The sequence below is a fragment of the Triturus cristatus genome, chromosome 11, assembly GCF_964204655.1.
Source record: "Triturus cristatus chromosome 11, aTriCri1.1, whole genome shotgun sequence".
Taxonomy (NCBI): Eukaryota; Metazoa; Chordata; class Amphibia; order Caudata; family Salamandridae; genus Triturus; species Triturus cristatus.
In genome coordinates this window covers 283,460,187-283,488,026 of record NC_140594.1, presented here as the reverse complement: position 1 = coordinate 283,488,026, position 27,840 = coordinate 283,460,187, and the positions used below count along the sequence as shown (strand labels likewise).

The window sequence follows — 27,840 nt, the reverse complement described above, 5'->3', positions numbered from 1 at the left end:
GGTCTGAAAGTTGCCTCATGGCTTCCTCAATGTACTTTGTTTTCTTCCAGATCACCAAGTTCCCTCCTTTGTCAGCATTCCGAATGATCAGATCTGAATTAGATTTGAGTTTTTTCATTAGTTGATGGTATTGGATATCAGATTTATTCATTTTGTATTTAGATGTTTTCTGTAATTTGAAATTTAGCATTTTAATGCCCACTGTAATCTGTTCATTGAAGATGTCAATTGCATCTCGCAAAGCTATTGGGGTAAAGGTAGATCTTGGTTTGAATGGAGTTGTAGCCTTTAACTGATTTCCAGCCGTGTTAACAGAGTCACTAGAGAAAGAGGTCATATTTGGTTGAGAAGGCGTTTGTGCCAGATCTTCCATAGCTCTCAGGATAGGCATGTCAGATCCTGTGAGATTGAAGGGAGGCGAGATTTGTTGATCCATTGTCATATTCTCTTCGTGTGGTGGTGTCTCAGATTTCTTGTTGATCAAATGAAATTTTTTGAGTTTCAATTTCCGAATTCCTTTAAAGAAATCTATTCTAGTAGAGGCGTAGTTGAAATTGTTTTTTGGACAGTATGAAAGCCCCAGAGACAGAATCCTTTTCTCCGATTCATTAAGATGGATATTGGAAAGGTTAACAACCGTGTTGTTGTTCGCACTTAGTTCTTTTGCGGTTTGCGCTTCCATTTCCTTTGATTCTGTCTTTTTTGATTTCCATTGTCTTGCTTTTCGCCTCTCCCTTCTTTTGATGGTATTTGTCTTTCCTGCTGTGTCTGTTGATGGTTCCGTGGGCGAAGTGTTTGACGTCGTTCTACGCATAAAAAACCAACCTCTTGTTCAAGAGTATGTTTAACTGCAGTCTGTGCCAGGCTGAGAGCTCTTGATTCTTGTTCTGTTTCGCTTTCAATAGCTGAGCTGAGGTCTGAAGTGGAAGAGTATTCCAGTGTAGATCGACTGGTGCTTGCCATTACTTTTGGTTTCACTGTTTGTGCACCCGTGTCCTTGGGATTTCTGAGGGAATCGTATTTTCGCGCAAAGGTAAAAATGCGTCCGCATTCATAATCGACTTTGTCGCGATGGAATTTGAAATATATATATATATATATTCACTGAAAAAACCTTAGGTTTCACACATGTTATAGTTAGCTGTACATTTCACTCGTAAAAAACCAATGAAATTCCCCCGTTATAGTTAGTGCAGGCAACTATAACTCACGCGACCGCAATCCTCTGCTGATGCTAATACTGTATTTAGACACTTATTTGCCCATGTCTTCTTCCATTAAATTTTAGCTATACATATATTACAAATATTTTTTTTTCATAAAGACACATATGTCATCAGCAGAAGATTGCGGTCGCGTGAGTTATAGTTGCCTGCACTAACTATAACGGGGGAATTTCATTGGTTTTTTACGAGTGAAATGTACAGCTAACTATAACATGTGTGAAACCTATGGTTTTTTCAGTGAATTTGCAAGGTTTTTTAAATGCTAAGTTACTTTACGCCATTCGTGGCGTGCGCGCCCAGTTAACGCAGTTCGTTCCATGCGCGCACGGTGCGCTTCGCGCACCGCGCGCCCACTTTACGCAGTTAGTGCCGTGCACGCAGGTCACGCGGTGCGCTGTGCGCACCGCGTGCCCACGTTATGCGGGATGGGCCATGTACGCACGATGCGCTTCGCGCACCGTGCGCACATGGGGGACATATTATGCGCATCGTTGGGAAATGTATTCTTTATTATTTTCATATGTTGGATATGCCATGCACAAATGGTGCCCTTCGGGCACCGTTTGCACACGGGGTGGGGAGAGTGTGGATAATTTTTTTTTTGTAAAAATTTTTTACCGTACGCGTAATCGGCGATTTTTGGAAAAAAAACACATTTTTTTTTTGGCCTTGGGGGTTGTTTGGGGACCCGTATATCACTGCTGGGTGGTTATGATCTCAATATACTGCCCCTTTAGACATTTTTTGGCTTCATTTTTGCTGCCCCACTCAGAGTGCGAGAGAGAAAATGGCGCCCGCCGCTTCCTGGTTTCGGCCGATTAGAATGTTTACTAAGATCTAAGAGCCAATCAGAATCGCGCTCGTCACCGTACGCGTACGGTAAGCGCACCGTAAGCTGGCTCAGATATATATATTGATTTAAAGGCTATTTTCTCAGAATCTACTGAACAGATTTACACCAAACCTACAAAAGGCACTTCCTTGACCTGAGGACTACCTCTCTGCCAAATTTCATTTAATTCTGTTCAGCCGTTCGGGCTGTAGCTCTGTCTAAAGGTCCTATGGAAAAATACATGGGAAAAACGCGTTTTGGGACCCCCCTTTTATCTCAGCCCCCGCTTGACGAATCCCCCCGAGACTTTCAGGGTAGGAGCGGAGCTCAACGCCCCACCTATTTTGAAAATTTCGCGAGGATTCGTCGACCGGCGCCAAAGTTATTCAAAATAGAATGTTGCGGATTTCCTATGGAAACAGGGTCCTAACTATAACTATCTACTGGCGACCGCCAGTAGATAATATGAATGTGATTCATTGCATAAATAAAACCCAAGCCTTATTCTAAGTGTGGGAGATTCTGCATTACCTGAAAGGCGAAGCAAGACAATAACAAAGACACGCAGCCTTTCATCTCGTATATCTGCACATTGGTTGACCTTTAAATGTAGAATGCTCTACAACATTGCTTAGAAACATCGGCAAAGCCGATTGCTCTAGCTGAACACATATAAGGTCCCAAAGGCAAGACCTATTGGCTAAGACAATGCTTGTTATTTTTAGTCGTCTCATGTCCAACCAAGGGGTGGGTGTTAAGTAGCCTACATTTAGTCTCCATTTTAGTTTATCATTTATAGCTTAGCATCATTTTCTAGTGGTGATTTGCACATGTGTTTCCTTATGGTGAAAATGTCCTTTGCATGCATTCCTGTTAGAGGCCATTGTCGCCTTGTAGTCTGCACATTTAGCCCCAGGGTCGTTCAACTTAGACCATGAGGAATTGTTTTATTTTCTGTACTCGTAGGAGACGAAGTCTCTGCTTCAGTCTAATTAAAATGTTGTTCTGCACCTCTGGCACAGATAAGCTTGACGCTGTATAAATACAGCGTCCATGCTGAAGTCAGTGAGAGATTCACTTCATGCCAGACTTGTCGTGGAACGCTGGTGTAACAGGTGACTGAGATACAGTTCATATATCCCTCACCTTAATCGTAAGAAGGAAAACAGCTGTGCAGAAGTGGGCAGACTTGCACACTCGATACAGGGTGCAGTCCTGCAGTCCTTAATGCACTAGGGCGGCTTCCTGGCATACAAGACCAAAGTATGGGGTTGGGTCATTCCAATAGGCCGGTTGGCGGAAGGGTACTCCTGACATGCTCTCTTTAGCATAGAGATATTAGGAATAGATAGGAGTAATATTAGTAACATTATAAACAATTAACACAAGAGAATTGTTTGTATTTTTTTGAATTGTTTGTATTTATCACCATTCTAATATTGCTTATTTCAATGATGTGTCCCATCTTTTTCATAATTGCCCTTCATGTGACAGCTAAAAAGATTTGAGCTTTTCAATAAACGTTTGATAATGCAATACTGTTAATTTTTCTGACACTTTGGGCATGCATGAGAAACAAAAGAAAGAGTAGATCTGTTTCCAAGATTTCCTTGGGCATCTGAGAGTCATTTTCTAGATTACTGACAACATCTAAAACTCTATGGGTTTAGGAGCTTAGATGCAGCACTGTGAGCCAGCCAAACAGACCAACAATTACTGATTATATGGTAAGACCTAGCCCTGTATTATGAAGTTTTGCTTCTCTAAATACAGAGTCCTACTAAATTTGTAGGAGCTGTATAACAATCTCTTCAATGCTATGCATTGATCTTGTTCATTCTCTCTTTCTTCTGGGGCCCTATTACGAGGCCCCAGGGGTCCGGACTTTCAGGGCTCTGGATCTGAAAGCAATTCTACTCGTCTCCTCCCTGCCATCGTCCCCGACTCACCTGAATAGACATCTGGAAAGAGCTCGAAGTGGGTGGTATTTATCGGGAACGATATGCCCATGCCTTACTTACTTTACAAAGGCACTTCCCATACTTTTTGTCAAACAATCGTCCCTCAATGGCAGGGTGTAGCAGGTTTGGGGGGGTCTCCTGTACTGTGAAGCTCAAGAAGGGGCAGAGAGCTAAAGAAGGAACAAGCCTTCTAGCCAGATTGCCTGCTACCTGAAAGAAATGGAAATCTGTGCATTTGGTTAATCACCAAAAGCAAAGGCTGCTTGGGAGCTTGTCTAGGCTTTAATCGATGGAGTCACTTGAATTTTTATGATGGCATAGTTTTATTCTTTTGGCAAATTAATGGGACAGTGTTATCAGAGGAGTTCTGAAAGCATACTTTTAATGGACACTATAAAAATGTTTGCACTATATACAGTTTACCTATGACTAAAATATATAATCTGAAAGCACTTGTTTTATCTCAAACAGTGAATAATTTTGTTGCAGCCTATTTTATACTTTGCGTTTAAAATAATAACTACCATATTTATAGTGATTTTTGTTACAGGGTGATACCTCACAGCTCTATATAGACACAAGTCACATTTTCCCACTGCAACAATCAGGATTCAGTTCTTTGGCCCTCTGATCACACATACGGACATCTGCATTGACCATATTAACCAACTGAAGTTTAATAATGTAAAAGACTGCATTTCCCACTGAATAGTTTAACTTTCCAAGGCAGCCTGGAAATGTACCAAATAAAGTCGTACCTCAAGGCCATCTTTATCTACAATTACTTTCAGAGGCATTTGTGCCCAGCAAATACATGAGCCCCTCCATTTGAAGACCGCTGCCCTAAGTACATGGCATATAATATTGCTGTCACAATAAAACGGAAAAGGTGCTACATGAACTTCACATTCTTTGCTTGGGTATTTCTCACCTTGTAACGACTGTACGAGGAAGACAGATGAGTAAGTAATGACCTGGTTACTCTCTGGTAATCTTCATTACTCAGAATTCAGGTCTTTCAAGTCACAGTCCTGGAAATCCACTCCCCTTACGTTATGTTATGTTATGTTACTCCGCACTTTTTGAGCGCACGGCTACCCCAGAAGGGTGTCCCGGCGCTTTGGCAAAGTGACCCAGAGAAACACGAAACCAAAGGGAAAGACCTACTACCGTCACACTAGGTTACTTAGTAAAAAGCAGAGTTTTCAACTCCTTCCTGAAAGCCAAAAGATTATTCGCTTTCCGAAGGGAAAGTGGGAGCTCGTTCCACAGGCAGGCTGTCACATACTGGAAGGAGCGGCCTCCCATCCGGACGCGTTTAACCACCGGCACCTCCGTTTTAGCCAGGTCCGCTGACCTCAGCAGCCTCCGCGGCACATAGAAGACGATACGCTTCCTCAGGTAGTGAGGGCCAATCGCATGAAGGGCCTTGAATGCCAGAGAGAGGAGCTTGAATCTGATTCTCCCCAAAATTGGGAGCCAGTGCAGCCTAGCCAAAAGCGCAGAGGCACTAGCTCTCCTAGGAAACCCATAAATAACTCTGGCCGCCGAGTTCTGGACAATCTGCAGTTTGGATAACAAATACTTAGGTAGGCCTGCAAAGAGAGCATTTGCATAATCCAGGCGGGAGCCCACAAGCGCCTGGACAACCTTCCTACGATACTGCAGTGAAAGTAGGGGAAGAAATTTCTTAAGCATCTTAAGGATGCTGAAACATTTCCCTGCTAATCCCAGGATGTGTGGACGAAAAGATAGAACATCGTCAAACACCACTCCGAGATTTTTTACCTGGGAAGATGGCTTCTCTGGGGGGGACATGTCCTGGGGCCACCATGACTTCCAGCCCGGATCAGGGGCACAGCCGAAAAAGAGCAGCTCAGATTTGTCTGAGTTGCATTTCAGGCTGTGCCGCTGGAACCACGCAAAGACTGCACTCAGGCAGTCCTTAATTCTGCCGCCGCTAAAGGCCTCTCCCTTCCTGCAAGTGAACAAGAGCTGGGTGTCATCAGCATATGAGATGACCCGGGCCCCAAACGCCTCCGCTACCTCCGCAAGAGGGGCCATGTATATGTTAAAGATGGTGGGGCTCAGGATAGAGCCCTGAGGCACCCCCACCTCCAGCGGAAGCATTTCGGCCGAGAACGGTGGGGCCCAGATCACCTGTCGACGGTCGGCAAGAAAGGATTGAAACCAGTCCAACACCGTCCCTCGCAGACCAATCTCCCCAAGTCTTGAGAGAAGGCCTGCGTGTGGGACGGTGTCGAATGCCGCCGATAGGTCCAACATAACCAACATAGCCTTTCCCCCATGATCGAGCGTCTCCCTGATGGCGTCGGTGACCTCAACCAGAGCCGTCTCCGTGCTGTAATTCGCACGAAAGCCGGACTGGGAGTCATGCAGCAGTTTGTTGTTCTCAATAAAGGTGGTCAGAGTATGCTGAACATGTTTCTCCAACACCTTCGCCAGAGCAGGGAGGAGGGAGATTGGTCTGTAGTTAGCACATTGCAGGGGGTCGAGCAGAGGCTTCTTGATCAGCGGCAGAATAAGTGCGTGTTTCCATTGGCGTGGAACCACCCCTGAGCTCAATGAAAGATTAAGCAGGGGGTTCAGCAGACCGTTCACCGCCGGAGCCACCTTGCCCAAGCATTTCGCCGGACAAACATCCAACGGCGAACCAGATTGTAGCCTGGATAGCAGCTCAAGCGATGTTTCACAGGACAGCTGGGGAAAAGCAGACAATACGGGCCCAGTTTCAGCCTGCAAGGGCGCTGAATAAGTCAACTTGTCCCCTGACACCACGTCCACTGATTGAAAATCCGCCGTTGGAAAAGTGGCCTGAATCTTTGTGATCTTAGTCACAAAAAAGTCAGCGAGCTGTTTGATCCATTCCTCCGAGTGAGAGCATTATTTTATTCTTTCTTGGTTATTACAGGAAGCTTCCATACAGAGTTTCTCTTTTGAAGACCTCTAGGTATTTGGAAGCCATATTAATAGGATTTGTTTAGGTTGGGCTAGGTAAACTCTGTCTGTGGGACTCTTTTAAGTACTGTAACAAGGAGAACCTGGACTCAAAATAATGAGGATTACTGTTAAGTAACCGGGTCAGTATAGTGCAGCTAAACAGTCTGCTCTCAATCACTGACTGAATCTTTATCTTCGCCCCCTAGAGATCCTGCTGCCCTTCGGCTAGGGTTTGCGCTAAACAACTCATACACACTGGACTATCATATAGGTAATAAGTTGCATCCCTCACGCATGCAATATAATAAAGGTATAAAAAGCGAGTCATGGTCACATACCACCTAAATAAATCTTGAGTCAGGCTTCATTATATTACGTGCATAATGAGGCATTGGTAGCCCTGCAACAAATCCGCTTCCATATTGAATGCAGGTTGGTTCCCCCTAGATCAGGGGTCTTCAAACTGTGGGGCGCGACCCCCAGGGGGGCCGTGGAGTGATGCAAAGGGGGTCGCGCCTTCCCAGTCACACTTCTGCCCAGGCCCAAGGGCTTCAGCCCCCCTCCACCTCTTCCCCCGTCCTGTGTCTCAGCCCGGGCTGCTGCAGTGAAACTTGAGCTGCTGGGGGCTCAGCTGGGCAGTGTCTGGAGTCTTATCTCCGGCACCCCCTGTGTTTTTCACAGGTCTTTAAAGACCATTTGCATTTGTACATGCCTTTGCAAACTGGTTACAGAGGCTTAGGTTGTTTTCCTGGTTCCAGTACCCCCTGGGTCCCCACTCAGCCTATTCCTTTCATTTGTATTTTACATTTACTGCTGTAGTGTGAGAATGCATTCAAGGAAAGGAATACAAAGTAGGTTTGCCAAAAGAAAAATGCCTGCCGTATTTTGTTTAAAGAGCCTGCAAAGATCTCCTCTTGGTACTAAATAGACTTAGAAATAAAAAAGTATGTATGCATTCGTTATGTGACTTTTCTGTCTTTGTTCTCTTTAATTATCAGTCATGGATCATTGAGGCAGCCCTAGAACACAATTAAACGTGCTTTCTATTTATATTTGCTGTTGGAAGTATGCACAGATAAGTGCTGAAAATACCGCTTTAGGTGACTTCTTTTTTTTGTACCGACTGGGCCATCAAAATAATCTGCTGGCAACCCTAACCATAGGAATGGAAGTTTGTTACAGGATCAGCACATTATTTATTTCCTTCACCCTCGATCCCCGATTAATGCCGCAATAGTTTAACTTAGATCTTAAACTCTACGCCGCCGTCAATAACATGCGGAGTTACTTCATGGGTCTGGGAATGCACCCGCATTCAGACAACTCATTCCTCATTCTCGCCCTTCATTTTCACGCTCACCCTGCACCCACAGCGATCACAATGCACTCACACTGATCACCATACACTTGCACCATTCACCCGCTCACCTTGCACTCACAGTGATCACTCTGCACTCACAATGCACTTGTGCTGCTCACCCTATACCTCAACCTGCAGTCACACGAGTACACTACTCATCCTGCACTCATGTGACACTTCAATCACCTGTCCCCCTCACTACTCAATTTGCAACTCACTCAAACAAGCCCATCAGTAATCATACATTCATTCATCCCATTCTGAACTTGCATCCGCACCCAAATTCATACGCCACCTCACTCACCCTGCAGTCACTCCTCTTGTCCTACTCTCACTGTTGCATCGCTCACCGTGCACTCACATGGGCACTCTTGTCACCCACACAGTGCAGAGGGTTAATGTGCCTGCTAAAAAGAATATGTACCATGCAGATCCCAGAAATGAGTGTGAGTAAACTATGAGTAGTGCTATAAAAAATGAAATGTTTGTCAGAAAGGTGCTATAGAGAGATGCGGTGCATTGTTGGTGAGTGGCAGTGAAGAAATTCATGGAGAAGGAGGAAACGGGGGTGAGGCATCTAAAAAGATTGATGCACCAGGTGCGACCAGCGTTAGGACCAGCCCTGACTGGGAGTGTTAGCCCCCCCCCCCTGAAGTTCTGGTCTAGTGGCTCCCCTGCTTCTGCCTATTATTATTTACATTTGTAGTGCACTACTGTTACAAAAAGATGTCCTGGGACTAACAACCATCTACTGCCTGAAGGCAAATGAGAAACACATAGAAGGAGAAGGAGAACCAGCCAAATGGGGTAACCTACAGAGCATAGAGAAAGGTTTTTATATCTTCCTAAAGGATAATAGATTCTTGGTGGAGCGAAGCAAAGGAGGGTGCACGTTCCATAACTGCGCGGCCTGCACCAAAACAGCGAGACAGACAATTCATGCCTTCTTGAATTAGGAAACAATAAGCAGAGTGGCACCTGCCGAGAGGAGCATACGGGTCCGACCCGTATGCTTGGTGATGAGAGGGTATGAGTAGAAATGTGAATTGCCGAAGAGAAGTCTGGACACACAAGAAGTGAGTGTAATCCAAAGGTGAGGGCTACTGTTAGAACAAAGGGGAGATGTGAAAGAGGAATGGGGGGACTGCAGAGGTGTAAGATACAAATAGACAAAAATTTGAATGGAGAGACGAGGTGAATGAGAAGTGCTGAGGGGCACGGGAGGTGACAGGGCCAGAGAGGCCATGAGATAAATGTGAGAGACTGTTAGAGATGAGGGCAGTGAAAAGACAAAATGGCAAGAGGTGATTAAAGGTGAAGTGAGAGGTTGAATGGGGAGAATTCAGAAGTTGTAAAAAGGGGTGAATGAAAATGGCCTGCAAAGTGAGAGAGGGATCCGGGGTTAGGATAGGAGAGAGGGATGGAAGGGAGGGGGTGAGAGGAAAGCTGCATGGGTAAACTGCTTAACTCTGCACAAGACCCCCAGGGTTTTAAGGGACCCCCGCTACTCCCGTCCAGGGTCAGGTGAGCCTCTAATGTGGCAGCACGTATTCCTGCAGAGTGGAAGGGCCTTCACAAAGGTTGACTTGAAATCTTTCTGATGATAATTGCTGTATTTTGGTTATAAATGGATACTGATTGGGTGAAATCTTTCCTCAGTGTTACTGTGTGTAACAAATGTCAAAATAATGAAGCAATGCTATCCCAAAATACGCGGCATCACATAACCTCATTTACATTTTCATCCCACGCGATTTAGTCAACAGGTTTAGACATTTTTGTCAGGAGGGGGTCCTTACGCCTCAAAATGTTGACAGGGGGGTCTCGGCATCCAAAAGTTTGAAGACCTCTGCCCTAGATTCTTCTCTCACAACCTCATATACACAGACTTTTCATTCTAATACTTCTGCTAGTAAATGCCAACAAGAATACCCCTTTACAAATCAGACTGACCACAGATTACTGCTCCCTCCAATACCTATTTTGCTTGGACCCTGTGGTGCACTTCGCAATGTTAACCTATCCCTCTCTCTCTCTCTCTCTGTCACTTCATGGTGCAATTTGAAATATTTAACGGCTATGTTATCTGTAACTACAATCATATCCCTGGATCTCAACATCTCACCATTTTTGCATTTAACTAATGCCCCTGTGCCTTTAGCATGAGTACACTCAAACATTTCGAAACACAGAGTATTTGAAGAGGAAAGACTGCTTCTATTATCAAGTATTCCACAACGCTAGAGTGGAGCTGGTGACAAGGTTCCGTTGGAGAACATTGTGTCCATCTTTTTTCTACAGCCAAAGAGGTTGCAATTAAGCAGTAAATGTACCAAATTTCTCCATATGCCAGAAAATCTTAACAGAACTCCCTCTGCTCTATTCAAGTAGATAGTGTAGCTGACCAGAAAGGAAATATCTTAGAAAATCTGTTCTTGCCACTCTCTGCATTGCTTCTCCCCAATAAACAGGCCCATGTTTCCCCTAATGTTTCAATAGACTTGACATAGGAAATGCCACTGGCAGGAACAAGTTCAGAACTCTAGGGAATATAGCGAGCCTCACACCAATTACCCCACCTAGCCATGAAAATGACTAGCACCTTCATTTTCAGATCCACAATGATTGAACTGAAATTCTCCAGGTTATTTCCACCATACAGAGAACAATTAGTGAGGGTACTATGAAGTTCTGAATGTTTTTAGTGATGCACCATCCACCTAATGGGAATTTCAGCACAAGTCTGCCTGGCTTATTTTAGTCTACAAAATTATCAATATTCATCACTTGGTTTGACTATTTTAAGACTGGAAATCCTTTGAAATGCCTAAAACTCTACCTCTGGGACTACCCGTTTGTTTGGAGAGAGCATGAACTGGCAGTTGGGGGTTGAGCTGTTCCCACTAGAGCAGGACCAAGACAGGTCTGCATAAGGCTAATGTGTCTAGAGTGGTACAGTTGGTGAAAATAATTGACTGGAACAGGTTCTTGAGTGACTGTCAGTGCCTGAGATTAAAACAAGAATTCCTTACATCAACATTGCTTGTTTTTAGATATTTCGAACACACCATCAATGGATAGCTCTAGCTTCTCTGCCAATTCCCAAAATTCAATCCCTGGAATACTGTCACTCTACCTAACGTGTTGGGTTGACGGCTCCACGGCCAGGACGAAGAATGGGGTGACACCAGTTACCACTGCCTACTTTCTCTAACAAGCACCAATATCCCTTTAACAAGCACTAATATGTATAAATGTTAAACTTTTGGCTGCTAGAATTTGCAAATATACATCTCATGCAATTTGGTCCCCTGCTCGCTGTCTTGATGACTCTTCTAGAGCTGTCCTGTGTGGGATCCTGGCTCCCTTCATGTCGGCATAGATATAATGTTCTTCCTCATTATAAGGGTTTCTAAACCTCCTCTCTGATCCCTTCCACTTTGGGAAGCCTACTACAGTAATATAATTGTCCAACTGACGCACAGCTGTAGGTTCGGCAGCTTACACTTTTAACTGCAAGATTCGAAATTGCTTAAGTTTGCTTTGCTCACTAGATTTTAACGCCCATCAGATACCCCAACTTCTTGCATTTTGATTGGATTCTACAAGACGTCAATCTGTAAACCACATGCTTTGCCCTTTCATTTATTCTTGTTTAATTTTGGCCAAGCATTTTTGGCCAGAATGTTTGAGAAAAATGTAAATTGTCCCTTTGCTGGTGTCAGTCTCTTAGACCTCTTTCTCAAGCCTGTAAGGTTATGATTAGAACCTGAAATGTTTTTTTCTACATGAAGCTTACTTTTCCAGTATATAACCACTACAATCCTTAATTATCTCAATACCCCCCTTATTTCCCCAGATGCCTTGAAAGCCTCTCAGACTACAACCCTTACAACTTTTCCATTATCATTTTTCTAAAAAAAATATTTTTAAAACTTGTTGGTAGATTTGTGTATTTACAATAGATGGGTCCTTCACCAAATGTTTCCCAAACCGCGGTGTATTTGGTTGCTGTTCTCTCTACTTGGAAGGGTAATTTCCTCATTAGAGGTGTGTGACTGGAAAGTGATTCAAATCCAGACTTCCGACCAAGGTCACAGAGAATCAAATTACAATAAACAGTATATGACGATTAGGGAGTTACAAGAGTCTCGTCTTCATTCAGGGGTACCGGTGGGGTACAAATATTCCCTCTATACAAGTTCCAAGGCCCCCATACCCTGTTCCGTTTCTTGGGACACCCTCTGGCAACATAAACTGATTTTTCCTGGAACATGCACCAGTCTAAATCTTCCTCCCATTTTCGCATTGTGGGGAGTTGGTGGGCCCCCCAGTTTTGAGCAATGTTCTTTTTCGCCATCATTACTGCCAGAGTTGCCCATTGTTTAGTGTAAGAGGTAAGGTCCGTCTGCTCCCAAATGTTTAGGAGGCACCTGCGTGCTTCTGGCTGTAAGTCAGTTGTGAGTACCTCAAGAAGCGTGCGATGTATGGCATGCCAGTAAGATTGTATATATGCACATTCTCATATAATGTGGATAAAAGTGCCAACCTCCCCACACCCACATCTGCACTCCCCACTATCTGCCTTGCCCATACGGACCACCTGTGGTGTAAATCCTGTGTAGAATTTTGAGTTGTACTAAACGTAATCTGGCCTGGATCGCCACTTCTCTCGGGCAGGAGACCGCCTCCCACCAGTCCTCCTCATCCAGTTCTAAGCCGTCTCTTATCCATTTATCCTTAAAAGATTGGAGCAGGTCTTCCATATTATTAATTCATTTTTTGTAGATCAGGGAGATGTTTTTTTCGGGAAGATGGCCATCAAGTAGTCTATCCTCCAAGGGAGGACTTACTGGTAAGTGGAGTGTGTAGGGCATGTCGAATTTGGACATACCTATAGTGCTCAGTATCTGCCTGGCAATATTGCTGTTAGAGGGAGGCAAAAGGAAGGATTTCATCTTTAACCCATAGATCTTTAATCTGGGAAATTCTGATAAGGTCCCACTTATCAAAGCCCTTGGATTGCCACAGATTGCCCAGCTTTTCGGAATTCCACAGGGGAGTTGCCAGGGTGAGTCTGCGATCCCATCCCAGCTGTTTGTTCACCACATGCCATATATGGACTGAGTGTGCTGTCGGCCCAGTGAGGGGATATTTACGGGGCCTAGAATAGAGTGCCCTACTGTATTCCCCCCCTGGGAGGAGCCAGCTGTCCATGGCATATCCCGGGTCGTCTGGATGGCCGTACACCCCCTGGTTTATATCAGCTACGTGGGTCGCCCAGTAATACTTTTTAATGTCTGGGAGACTAATGCCCCTGTCATACCAGTTGAGGGTGAGCTTGGTTAAGGCAATTCGGGGTTTACCGTCCCATAAAAGGTCTCTTTGGAGATTCTCTATTTCTTTAAAACACGATTTGGAAACTGGATCCATTGAGTTCTGGAGGGCGTAGAGGAAGCGGGGCAGAGCCATCATTTTGAAAAGGACAGCTTTACCCAATAATGAGAGGGACAGAGACTTCCAGTTTTTGATGTCACTTTTCAATCTCTGTATTGGTGGTAAAAGGTTGTGGGTGAAACAGAGCTCGGAGCTCAACGTAATAAAGATGCCGAGATAGCGGAAACCGTCCGACGCTATCTGGATCGGGCAGCCCCTCCGGAGAACCCTGCAGGACATGGACCACGGACTTGGACCAGTTTATGGTAAATCCGGAGTATCTCCCAAACACTGCAAGAATGTCCAGCAGGCATATTAGGGAGGCTCTCGGGGAAGTCAGGTATAGCAGAATGTCGTCTGCGTACAGTCATATCTTATCTTCCCAATCCAGGGACCAACGCATAAGGCGGATCACTGGATCTCTGCAGATACATGCCGCCAGGGGCTCCTGGGCTAAGGCAAAAAGGAGCGGCGATAGAGGGCACCCCTGGCGCGTACTGCGGCTTAGTTGGAATGCTGGTGACTTGCGGTTGTTCACGACGACTTGAGCCATGGGATTTGAGTAAAGCATTCGGACCCAGCCCACGAATGTGGGTCCGAATCCCAATTTGTCGAGCACAGCGAAGAGGTACGGCCATTCTAGCATATCAAACGCCATGGTGGCGTCTAGATATACTAGTATTGCTGGTTCTAGGATAGTTGTTGCTCTGCCCAGAACGCCATGTAGTCTGCGTAGATTTAAGGCGGTATTACGATGTGGCATGAACCCTGATTGGTCGGGCTATCAAATCACTTTTGTCAAACGTATCGCCAATAGTTTTGCCAGGATCTTGGGTTCTGCGTTGAGCAGTGATATCGGTCTATGGGATGCACAGCAGGTTTTGGGTTTACCCTCTTTGTGGATGACCACGATGTTTGCTATCCTTTGGTCTATAGAAGTGTCCCTTTTTCTCTGCTATCTATGAACATTGAATGGAGGTATGGAGCTATTTCATCCGGTCGCAGCTTGTATATCTCGATTGGTATGCCATTGGGATCCGATGCCTTCCCCGAATGTACTGCCCGTATCGCCTGAGCCACCTCATCGTCCGAGAAAGCAGACTCAAGATACTCACGATTCTCGTCTGAGAGGGCGGGGAGCCTGATATCACGGAGTAGGGCATTGTTGTCTTCTTCCGTGTACTGCCCTTTTGTGTGGTACACCGTCTGGTAATAGTCTGCAAACCGGTCGGCTATCTGCTGCGGGTCAGTTATAGGGTCGGTACCCTCTTCATGCAATACAGGTATGTTATGTTATAGGTTTGTTGAGCGCGACAGCTGCCCCAGCAACGGGGCGTCCCGGCGCTAAGAACAATAGCACAACCTACTGGGGGGGGGGGGGGGGGGGGGGGGAGTAGGGAGAGTAGAGACTACATGAGAGGGAAGAGGTGAGTTTTTATTGCTTTGCGAAAAGCGGACAGATTGTCAAGGCGGCGGATGTGGAGGGGCAGGGAATTCCATAATTTTGCTCCCAAAAGTCTGAAGGAACGACCCCCGATACGGCAGAGCTTCGTGCGGGGGACCACTACTAAGTGTTGGCCCATGGAGCGAAGATTGCGTTGGGGGGTGTAAGGTGTTAGCAGCGATCGGAGGAGTTCGGGGCCATCAGTTTTAAGGATTTTGAAAGCAATGGTAAGTGCCTTAAATTGAATGCGGGCTTCCACCGGGAGCCAGTGGAGTCTTTGTAAGATGGCTCTAGCAGAGCACCTTCTGGGAAGGCCTACAATTGCCCTGGCCGCTGAATTCTGAATTCGCTGTAACCTGGTTGTTTCGGCTTTGTTAGCGCCTAATAATAGGACGCTCGCATAGTCCAACCGGGCAAGGATGGTGGATTGGACAATGAGCTGCCGTGTTTTGGAGTCAAAGAAGCCTAGAATGGGATTAAGGCTTCTCAGCAGCCCAATGCATGTGGCTGCTACTTTTTTAGTGTGAGTTTGGTAGTTCAGCGAGGAATCTAGCCATACTCCTAGGTTTTTGACCAGAGATTTGGGAGGGGGGATGGGGCCCAATAAGGGGGGCCACCAGTGATCATTCCAACAACTGGTGTTCTTGCCCAGAAGTAGCACCTCGGTTTTCCCTGCATTCAGTTGTAGGCAGTTTGCAGTCATCCAGTTGGCGATTGCGGCCAACCCATCCCTAAATCTTGTGGCAGAGACCGAGGGCATATCAGTAAGGGTGATTACCAGCTGTGTGTCGTCGGCGTACGACACCAGCGTGAGATCCCATTCTTTGGCCACTGCCGCAAGGGGCTGCAGATACAAATTAAAAAGGGATGGACTGAGGGCAGAGCCCTGCGGGACTCCTTGGCCGATAGCATGTGATTGGGAGATAAATGGGGGGGCTGACACGCGAAAGGATCTGCTCGTGAGGAACGATCGGAACCACTCGAGTGCCAGATCACTGGTCCCAATGCTTTCCAGGCGACTCAGTAGGATATTATGGGAGACCGTGTCAAAGGCTGCGCTGAGATCGAGCAATATCAGCGCAGCACTCTGACCGGTGTCCATAATCCTCCGGAGGTGTTCAGTGGTGGACAGAAGGGCGGACTCCGTACTATGTCCAGGCCTAAACCCGTGTTGGGAGGGGTCCAAGATGTTATTTTTGGCCATATGGTCAGTGAGTACGGTGTTCGCATGGGCTTCTGCTAATTTGGACACCCAAGGGAGCAGAGAGACGGGCCTGTAGTTCTCCGGCTTTGTGGGGTCTAGATTGGGTTTTTTAATAATGGGAGTGACACAGGCCTGTTTCCAACATATGGGTACTGTAGCCGATGAAAAGGAGAGATTAAGGAGCGTGGCCAAAGAGGGAAGAAAGAAGTCCAGAGCTCCTAGAAAATGGGCTGGTCTCATGGGATCTGAAGGGGCACCGGTTTTCACTTTTCTGCAGAATTTAGCTAGGTCTTCAAGAGTGATAGCTGGCAGATAGGTGAGCCTGGGACCTTTAAATGAGAAATTGGGGGAGCTAGTGTGGTCAGAAGGGATATGTGAAAAGGTGTTGTAGATCTTCCTCACCTTTTCTGTAAAGAAAGTGGCGAGGTCCTCGCATTGCTGAGTGGAGGAAATACACGAGGCAAGGTTGCCACTGTTTTGTAGTTTTTGGACCAGTTTAAAAATTGTTTTCGTGGGGTTGGAGCTGGAGTCAATTTCCTTGGCATAGAAGGATGCGCGAGCAGTGCGTATAGCTTTAGGATATGACTTGAGTGTGGCCAAATAAAGAGCTTTGTCCTTGTCCCTATAGTCTTTCCTCCAATGACGTTCCGCTCTTTTGCATTCCTTTCTAAGAATTTTCAAGTTCTCGTTATACCATGGGTTAGAGGGGGTGCTCCGTCCTCTAGTCCATTTGGCAGGTATGATAGTGTCGAGTCCTTTGGTGACCCAATCCTGAAAGGCGGCATATGATGTGTTAATGTCATTGGTGATTTCAAAGTTGGGTTCTCCTAAACTGGCAGGAAAATCCATATTCTGGAGTTTGTGCCAGGGCCGTTTAAGACGGGAGGCGGACGACGCCCTGTTAGATTGGATAGCGGCCGGTATCACAAATGTGACAAGGAAGTGGTCAGTCCATCCCACGGGTTTAGGAGGATCTGCTCTGGCTTCCGGAATATTAGTGAAAACCGGGTCGAGTAGGTGACCAGCAGAGTGAGTAGGGAATTGTATCAGAGGGGTCAGCTGCAAGGCAGTCAGGTCCGCTAGGAGATTACTGATGGTTGGATCCGAGATGGAATCGAAATGGAGGTTTAAGTCCCCCAGGATCGTGAAATTAGCGGAGCGTGCAACCAGAGCATGGGCTATCTCTAGGAATTCCTCTGTGAATTTAGAGGTGGGCCCCGGGGGTCTATAGATAAAAAGGCCAGAGAAGGAAAAATGAGGGCTAGTGGTGATTTTAACACGTGCGCACTCGCAGCCCGTAATATCTTCCTTTACAAATGAACAAGTGTATGATGTTCTATAGATGGCGGCAATGCCGCCACCCCTAGAGTCTCTATTAATGGCGGACATAGAGAATCCATCTGGTAGCGTAAGATTCGGGATGCTAGTTAGTTCATCCTTGAGCCAGGTTTCACTCAAGAACAGTATGTCTGGGTTCTCGTCTGTCAATAACGTAAATACCTCAGAATGGTGCTTTACCAGGGACCTGACATTAAGCTGAGAGATTGTGAGCGAGGAGTGGTTCCTTCTGGTGGCTCTGTGTCGGGGCAGTCTTGGTTCAGATATAATTAAGTTACAGGAATTACACTGAAGAGCAGTCTGACCAATGCAGCCCTCTAGCTTGTGACAGCGTAGGCGTGGGTTAAGTGCTAGGAGATGATTTTTATCATAACAGTGGGCCGTCCGAGTTTTCTGAGCAGGGGGACTGGCGAGAGGCGATGACTTGGCGATGACGGGCGCAGACGGGCTTGCCTTAGGCGCGCCTTCGGCGCGCAGACGGCGCGCCCGCTGCGCCCGTCCGCTGCGCGTACGGTAAAGACACATACTTTTATGGGAAGGGTGGAAAGGGGCGTGGCCTCCAAGGGGGCGTGGCCTATCAGCACACCGGTAATGGCGCCGTGGTTGTTTGGGAGTCCGCTGACAGCGCAGGGGCAATTTATCCACAGGTGACACACAAATATTTAAAAACAGATTAGCGGCAATCTCCCGGCTTTCCGCCTCAGGAGGTTAGTAGGATTCTGGCAGGCAACGCTAGTATTCAGCGTTAAATACCTGCCCGGGAAGGGGGCGTGGCCTCCAAGGGGGCGTGGCCTATCAGCACGCTGGTAATGGCGCCGTGGTTGTTTGGGAGTCCGCTGACAGCGCAGGGGCAGCTGTGCGGTGTGCTTTTAGGACCAAGTCCTGTGAAGCCTGGGTGAGTCAGTGCTTATAAAATCAACAATTTATCCACAGGTGACACACAAATATTTAAAAACAGATTAGCGGCAATCTCCCGGCTTTCCGCCTCAGGAGGTTAGTAGGTTCATACTTTATAAACCACGTCCATTACGATTTAGGGCTTGTTCCAAACAAGTCTTCACACCAAAATGAATTCAATAGAAGTGTCTTGGAAACATCATGTCTCGCTCCGCCTCTAACCCCGCCCTAGCTCAATTTACAAGGCGGGCAGCTCATTCCTTCCTATCTAGCCACACAATTAACTTCCCTGCCTTGTCTCCTTGTTCATAAATTCTGCTCTGCGTTTCCCTCCTCTGCGCCCTAGCTCTATCTGTTGCTATGCATTTAAAATCATCTTGTTTTAAATTCAGAGGTGTAATTTCTCGGGGGTCACTGCCTACTCTAATTCTTCTTCCAATCTAAGTACCTCGTCTTCTGCGCACACCAAATCTTTGTGTTTGTCTTTTTTCCTACCTGCGATCAGGGATATGGCTTCCCCGCGGATTACTGATTTATAGGCTTCCCATAGCGTTTGGACTTATTCAACAGTCCCCTCATTTTCTTTGAAGTAGTGGTCCGTGGCTTGAGTTATTTTCATAATTGGTTATTAAAATATTTTATTATTATTGGTAATAAGTAGCTGCTTTCAAACTGTCCCCCTTACTACTTCTCCAAAGACAGTCCGACTATAATGTGGGTTTTTTAACCTGTTCCACTCAAAGTCTGATTGGGGCGCTACCTTCCTGATGTCCTTGAGATATATTTTGTCCCCTACCTCAAGCGCCCCCAAGAAATCAATTTTTAATGCTTCTCCTTCAGTATTATTCCTAGATCTCAAAAGTCTGCAATCCTTCTCCGAATCTCACCACCCCACCCACCTTGAAGATTTTTATAGCCAATAGTACTCCCCACCCAAACACCATCAACCTATAGATGCCTGAAGCATGTTTCCTTCAAAGCAGCAAAATAGACCTGTGTCAACGTTAGGGTGACCAACTGTTTGTAAATTTCACGGACCGTCCGTTAGTTGGACCTCACGTCCGTTGTCCATGACAGTTTTTGTCCGTAATTTTGGGCTTTGGGGAACAGCACTGTTCTCCTGCGAGAAGCCTCAGATCTCTGATGGGGCCACCTCGCACTCATCCTCTGAGCACAAGAGCAGCCCCACCCTGCCCATTGTCATTCTGTATGCCGGCTGATTGTCACATTTAGAATGACAATGGGCCAATCTGGGCTGTTAAAGTGTGTGGTGCGTCTCCTCCAGCCTCTTGTCTAGGGCAGGGCATTCTGTTTTAATAGTACATAAAGAAAAATGTTGCACCTGACCAGATGGAAGAAATGTACAGAATCCATTTCATGAAAGAAGCCACAAAAGAAGGTATTATAGTTCTTTCACAGTCTCACCGTTTTAAGAACTGGAGCATTTACAATATTATATACAACAAAGCCATAGTTGCTGCTTTTTTTATTTTATGCAGCTAACAACCATTGACAAAGCCAATAGTCCTGGATTGTTGTAGGTGTAATGTATTATATATCTTGATGCAATAACAGAAGTAGCAGAATACCAGTCGGGCAACACACTATGCTAAGCACAGATATTTAGTTTGTGTTTTAAGCCAGCTTTTTTTTTTTTTTTTTTACATCGGACACGCCCTTTGGAGAGACCACCAAGTTTTTTCAACCCACTTAAAGCCCTGTAAACAACACCATGTCACAGTCACCTCACGTCCTGGCACTGTGCATCATGCATTACTCATGACTTCCTAGTTTTTAGATTGCCTATGTGCAGGGGCATAGTGAACCCTCTCCCACCGCAGCACTTGCATTAGGAACTACAGCAGGGTGGAGTTCTTGATGGGCCTCTTCTGTCTGCAACTCTACAGACAAAGGCTCAGCTCATAATTAATGTGAAAAGGTGGGTGCGTAAGTAAGTGAAGGGATGGTGGATGGCTTAGTGAAAGGGTGAATGGATGAAAGAAAGGGTGAATGGATGGATAATGGGAGGAAGGATGAGTGAGTGGAAGGATGAGAGAAAGGGTAAATAGATATATGGGTGGAGTGGTGGATGTATGGGTAAAAGGGTGGATGTATGGGTAAAAGTGGATGGATAGGTAAAAGGGTGGATGGATAAAAGGGTGGATGAATGAATGAAAGATGGATGGATCAGTGACAGGGTGGATGGATTGATAAGTGAAAGGTTGAATGGATGGACAGATGAGTGAAAGGGTGGATGGAAGGATGGATGAGTGAGTGAAAGGAAAGGTAGATGGGCAAAAGGATGGTTGAGTGAAAGGGGATGGATGAGAGAAAGAATGTAAGGATGAGTGAAAGGATGGACAGGGTCAATGGATGGATTCATGAGTGGATGGATGGGTAAAGGGTTGGCTAAGTGAAAGCTGGATGGAGAGAGAAAGGGAGGATGGATGGATGAGTGAGTGAAAGTATGGATGAGTGAAATGATGGACAGGATAGGTATATGATGGATAGGTTGGGAAATGGTTGAATAGGTTTAGATTTAGATGGGCACACAGATGGAAGGACAGAATGAATGGTGAAAGACTGAATGATGGATGGAAGTATAAATGAATGCCACACCCCCTGGTGACGCAACCCACCATCCCAAACCGACGCATGACGTCAGGTCGCAAGCACGGAACTTGGGCTTGAAATGCTCCTTCTGCCTTCCAATAAAGGAAAAACTGATCCCTTGTATGGCGCCGTGGTACCAGAAGAGGCGTTACGCTGTTGTGCCGCTGGGCGACGCTGTTCCCATGCCATGGGGAAGCAGCGCAAGCAGCCTTCCACTTGCCCAAGGCCATGAGAGATGCGTGAGGGCATTTCTCCCTGCAGCAATTCTGCAGGGAAAGGCTGGCAAGAAACCATAACCTGCACGTTCAGACAACAGCACTGACGTGACTCAAGTCACTTCCACCACAATTTTTTTTTCTTTTAAAATTTTGCACCCCTAAGAATATTGCACCCAAGGCAACTGCCCTTGCGGACCTGCCAGCGCTACGCCGCTGCCTACTAGTATGGACGACATCCGACTATTACACGTTGTAGCCCTTATTGTCTGAAGTAACATTTCCTATACATTGACTTTCACATTTATGAGTCATTGTCACTATATAATGTGTGTGTTGTAATGCACTCCGACTCCCTGCCGTACATACTTCGGATGAGTAGCACTATAAAAGAAATTAAATACATATGAGAGGGGGTTTATGTGAACATGATGGGCACCATTGGAGGGTGGTAGCAAGGCTAGACCAGCCGTACATGGCATTGTGCGTTTCCCTGGGAGGCTGGAAGGGTGGGGGGGGGGGGGGTTGTTACTGGGGCTTGGCATTGCTAAGTTCCTTGTATGTCCATCAGTTTTTAGGTAACAATAAAAGTGTCACGATAACTCTGGTGACTAATGAACCTGCTGGAGAGAGATGGGAGTTTTGTTTAGTGGCAGTTTTGAATCATCTAAGGTAGCACACAGAGTTAATATGCCGGCAGCAAATAATATGTACCATGCAAATCAAAGAATAGTATTTTATGTGCAGAGCTCAGTGGGTTACTGCTTTTGTCACTGAGATTCTTTTGTTACTGTACATACGTAATCTAGCAAAGTGAGCTAATAACTGCCATCAAAGAGCTGCATGCAAACTACATGATACAGGTTAGCAAGTTATGTTTTCTTCTCAGTTTTTCATTATCCTGATGTTGCTAAAAAAAGGTTTGTTTGGGTAGTAATAAATTCTTAATTCTTATCATTAAAGTCAACGCTAACTACTGTGTTATGTTCTGAATCCTGAGTTTGAGCTTCTTCAGACCAAGCACTCTTACAAAATGCCTACCAGTATGGGTGACGTGCATTCTACACCTTGTAGTCTCTGTGGCCTTTTGTAACATTTTCTATATACTGAATAACACACGTATGATTCATTGTCTCTGTATGTGTGTGTGTGTGTGTGATGTAAAATGCTCCGGGACCCTACACTGATATGAGAGGCACTATAAAACAAAAGAAATACATGTGAGAGAGAGGCACTGTTGTGGATAGTGAGGGAATCATTGAAGAGCCCCATCAAAGATTGTTGTATCCTGTTGAACAGTAAAGTCATCATTTACAATGCTTTAGAAGCTAATACAATCGATATATAATGACAAATGTGTTGTAGAATGCACCAAGTTTGCCCAAATTGTCTTGGGGGGTGCAAAAACAAAGGCTGTAAGCTGTCAGACTGTTTGTAACACACAACTTTGAAATATCTACAAATGAACTGTGCAAATATTTCAAAACTTATCAGCAGTTAGGAAACCACAAATGGACTACCTGTTAGTAATTCAGAAGTGTGTTGAAAACAGACTTTTAATAGGATCATAACAATCAAGAAACTTTACTTAGTGATGTTCAAATTCACACACATTAGTATTTGTGCGCTATATAGTTTTATCAGTAAAACGGCATGTTGGCATTTTGCTTACATTCAATAGAAAATGTTTTGTATGTATAAGACTGCCTCCTTCTGTCCTACAATTATGCCTTAACAGTGTATACTGTTTCTAGTCTGTAGCACAATTCTGTGCATCAATGAGAATTTGCGGTTTACAGCTCACAAAAATGAAACAGCCCAGCAGTATACTATTTCCAATATACAGGTAAAATAAGAAGGGCTGATACATGGTTAGCCACTAGCCAGGTTATTATATAGTAATGTCAAACAGGGTTCAAAAAAGGGTGTGGGACAATCACAAATATCCTGTCGCTCTCACTGATCGCCGACAAATATATTCAGAGGAAACAGCTTCACCTCAGTTTTGTCGATTTAAAAGCGGCATTTGACAGCGTGGACCGTCACATCTTATGGGGAAAAATGCATAAGTGGAACATCCCGGAAAAAATATACCGAGGAATACTACTTCTATATTCTAACACATGGATGACAGTGAAGCTAGGAGATGGCTCAAGGCTATCAAGAAAGGTTATAACCACCAAAGGGCTGAAACAAGGATGTGTTCTGGCCCCGCATCTTTTTAACCTCTTGATGGCAGACCTGGCACCAAAACTTAACAGGATCATATCTCATCCACCCAAATTATGCTCTTAATCAGTATCACACGTATCATATGCGGACAACGTCGTTCTGATGAACCTAACTAAGATTGGCCTACAAGGATCACTTGTAGGAATTCTGGAATATATAGCCGACAACAGGCTAGAGATAAACACCTCAAAAAGCAAAACACTGTTTATCAGTGGACATCGGACGGCCAATCAGCAATTCCAATTAGAGGGCAAAAAACTAGAAGCCGTATCTAAGTACCTGGGTGTTTACATCGACAACAGGAATAATCACCGGGATCAAAAAGCATACATGACCCAGAGGACAAACGCCTTATTGTTCGCTATCAGGTCGCTAGCAAAAAAATCTGAAGGGGCCATCATTTAAGCCCCCCATTAGCAGTAATAAAAGCCAAAAGGCTACCAGCACTATCATATGGCAGCACTGCACTACACGGGAAAGACGCCAACCTGCTAAACAAATGTCAAGTTTTAATTTATAAGAGTTTTTCAAATCCCTCAGGCCGCATCTCCAGCACAGGTAAGGCTAGAATTTGGAGTAACTAATGAAACGCTGAGGAGAATGTATGCAACCATTAAACAATGGAATAGCCTGAAGCAAAACACAGCAGATTTGGAACTAAACAATGCGTTGTGGGAGGCATTAGAGAAAGATGAAAAGTCCCCATACAACCGTTACCTAAAAAAAAGCATTATCTGAAACTGGTACAGGTGAGCTCTGGGAAACCAATTTGTCCTATTCATCCTTCAAGCAAGCTATAAATAAATCAGCAAAATTTCACTGGTACAGGTGAGCTCTGGGAAACCAATTTGTCCTATTCATCCTTCAAGCAAGCTATAAATAAATCAGCCAAATTTCACTCTTTGCTAGTTGACAAAAACATCATTAGTAAGAGAAAACACGCCTGGATCGTAATTACCAATTATAAGACACTTAACCCAGCGCCGTATTAAACATCACATTTTCGGCCTACGGCCTATCGGAAGTTACAACTAATGGCCCTGCGCCTAGGCAAATTGCCGTCCATCGCAGATCAGCCAACATGGGCACAGAAAGGGCCGAAAGAATGCAGACTATGTGGGAGTAGCAAAGAGGACTTTGTTCACCTAGTCTGCATTAGTCCTAAACTATCACAAGCACAAACCAACTTTTTAAAACATGCAATAAACACCAGAGGTATAAGGACATGCAGATCAGCTATTATAGCAGGCCAGGACCCAACACATACCCCCACTGAACTGTCAACTAATAAAGTTCCTCTCTGCACATGCGAACATATTAAAAAAAAAAAAAAAAAAAAAGGGATTATGATGATCCCTGAGCATTGTACCTGAACATCAAATAAGACTGACTGGTCCTGACCCAGAATTTGCATTTTTAAAATAATGAAAAGTTGGGAAAGAACGTCCAGAGAAACATTCTCCCTTGTACAGCTAATTAGGAATTAATTAATGCTTTGGTCTAATTAGCTGTTAACTACGAACATTTGAAAACCTTAGTACATTACTAAGAGATTAACTGATTGATGATATCTCATATAGAGTTGAGAGCTGATAACTGTCAAAAGATTTTTTTCAACGCTTTTATGATTTATATAACAATAATTTTTTACCACAGCTCACTAATTTATTAGGAAATGTATTGTTGTGGTTTTAATTAACGTAAACAATAAAAAAAAAATCATAGTAATGTAAACTTCTATCTAACCACTCTGACCTACAATAATACCATAATGCTCAGCAGTGGGCAGCCAATTATAGCTCATGCAGGCTGGTTAATAACTCCCTTTTCCTGCTTAATGCTCTTTACCCTGACACAAACCCTGACTGCTATGGATCTTACCCTCAGTACTGTACCAGCCTCTATGCAAGTCACCACCAGCTCAACAGAAATGGAATGCTTGAAGTGATCTAACACATAACGCTGGCCACTCGGAGGACTGCACTCTAATCGAGCACTGCAGGTCTCAATTAGCTTCATCCTATGCGTGTCGCTTTACATCTCACAATGGCACTCATGTGTCTGTAAAACTTACCATTTGTCCCGAAGTTCTGTCCTGAATTGTGACCTTCCTTCCTGAATTTTTACATTCAACGTCCTGAATTTGCACCCATGCCAGTTGGTCACCCTACTAAACGTTCATTCACCATACAGTTTTAGTTAATGCTACGCTGCATTCTGGGTCTCCTCGTTTTTTCCATTTATCAAGTTAAGCATAGGCTAAACAAAATCGAAATATGTTGACTACTGCTGGTTTATAAACCAAGAATGCTGAAGTTATTGCATATCACAGATTCCCTTGGCAGTAAATCCATATAGCCAGGTCCATAAACTGTACCCGTCAGTAGGTAACCCATTCGGTGTACCAAAGGGCACAAGTAGATGTCGTTCGCATGTCCACTTAGCCAATTCCAGACCAGGTATATCAGCCATTCTGACTGCAATTAGACCTGCCAACCATCCCTTCATCCTCCCCGTCTCCCAGGTTTTTCTCTCCCCGGACTCGAGATTAATTTGTTTTTTTGTTTGTAATTTTATATAGCGCGAGCTTGAACCAAAGACACTGGAGCGCTTTAAAAAAGCACCAGGTACATTACACAATGACTCTTTAATGTTTTGCCGCACGGGGAGATTAAGTGATTTGCATGGAATCGCAGAATGTTGGACCGATGCCACTACACGAACCCGGTTCCCCAGTTCCGTCATCGACAGCTCTGACCTTTACGCCGCAGCTTTCCTGCAGCAAACTCACCTGGTACCTACAACAGACATGTTGTGCAACTTGCGCTGTGCGCCGAGTGAGAACAGGACATCCGGAATCAACAAGGGTAGCTGGGAGGGAGGAGGGAGGCTAGGGGATCCAATAGCCTGGCACGGTGAGAGTGACTTCGGGGGACGGAACTGGTTATCCGCTGACGTAAGCGCCGGGGCGTTCAGCGGGAAACTAAATTACGGAACACGAAGAGCTGAGTGAGGCAGGTGTACTTTGGAATAATACCAGCTGAGCAGTACTGAGGGAAAACCTTGTAAACGGAACAAATTCAGCGCATGTTACAGCGCACCTGACCTGTTAGGTAAACAAGTGAACATGTAGCCCTCGGGTTTCAAACTGCCACTAAGATACGAGGAGAGCAATACTGAGGGAACACCTTGTAAACTGAACAAATATAGCGCATCTGACGTGAGGTAAACAAGTGAGCTTGTAGCCATCCGGTTACAACTGCCACTATGGTAGAGTGGATGCAGGCGCGCAACACCCATTGGGCTCCCACCCCCGTCATATGTGTCAGCCCGGCTGAGACAGCCTCGCGGGCTGGCGTCCATCTAATTGCAGCCGCACCAGCGTACTTCACGGGTCTTTAAAAGACCATTTACACGTTAATGAGGCTTTTGTTGCGTTTTCGCCCCTTCTTACAGCCACTCTGCCTATGGCTGGAAGACTTAGCCCCCCCCCCGCGAAATCTTTTTCAGCCCCCTCCGAAATCTTTTTCAGCCCCCCCCGAAATTTGGCTCTAGTTGCCCGCCTGAGTGGATGTCATTTGGCCTTAGGTCATGTTAGTGCTGCCAACGTTGGAGCTGGGGAACCAGGTTGGAGCCTCGGCGTTGGCTCAGCTTCCTGTGATTCTGGGCAAATCACTTATCTCCCCGTGCCTACCAGAAATTAATGTGTCCTTGTATAACGCGTAACTGGTGCTCATGTTAAGCGCTCCAATACTTTGGGTCGAGTTCGCAATATATAAATCTGCAAGAAAAAAAGGCCAGTATAAGTTGGAACAATAGGAGAGCGGCCCCGTGGGACAACCTTGTTTAGGAAACCAATAGAGCGCCTGCGCCACTCGCTAGTGGGGTACAAAGGTCCCGCGACGAAAACATGTGCAAATGGGGCGGGCCACAAAGACACAAAAGCATTCCTGCTTTCTGGGATGTCTAGTCTTGATTTCGTCCTATGAAACCGATTGGTGTAGGGCACATTGAAGTAATTGTTCTATTGAATGAAAACCTACTATCGAGAAAGTGTTTTTCTGTGGCCTGGAGCCTGTCATGTCTTGGTGGTCACAGACACGCGGGAGCCAGGTAAGGAT

The 27,840-nt window shown here is 45.3% G+C and overlaps 1 protein-coding gene across 1 annotated transcript in view; it reads right to left on the bottom strand.

Annotated features, from left to right (window-relative positions):
• The window catches only part of LOC146784046 (acyl-CoA dehydrogenase family member 11-like), a 502,630-nt gene extending 475,966 nt beyond the window's left edge, over window positions 1-26,664 (bottom strand). Inside the window, exon 1 of the mRNA XM_085635447.1 lies at window positions 26,511-26,664. Within this exon, the coding sequence (XP_085491573.1) occupies window positions 26,511-26,530 (20 nt within the window). The 5' untranslated portion in view covers window positions 26,531-26,664. The remainder of the gene's footprint in view (window positions 1-26,510) is intronic.
• Between the last annotated feature and the right edge of the window lie 1,176 nt (window positions 26,665-27,840).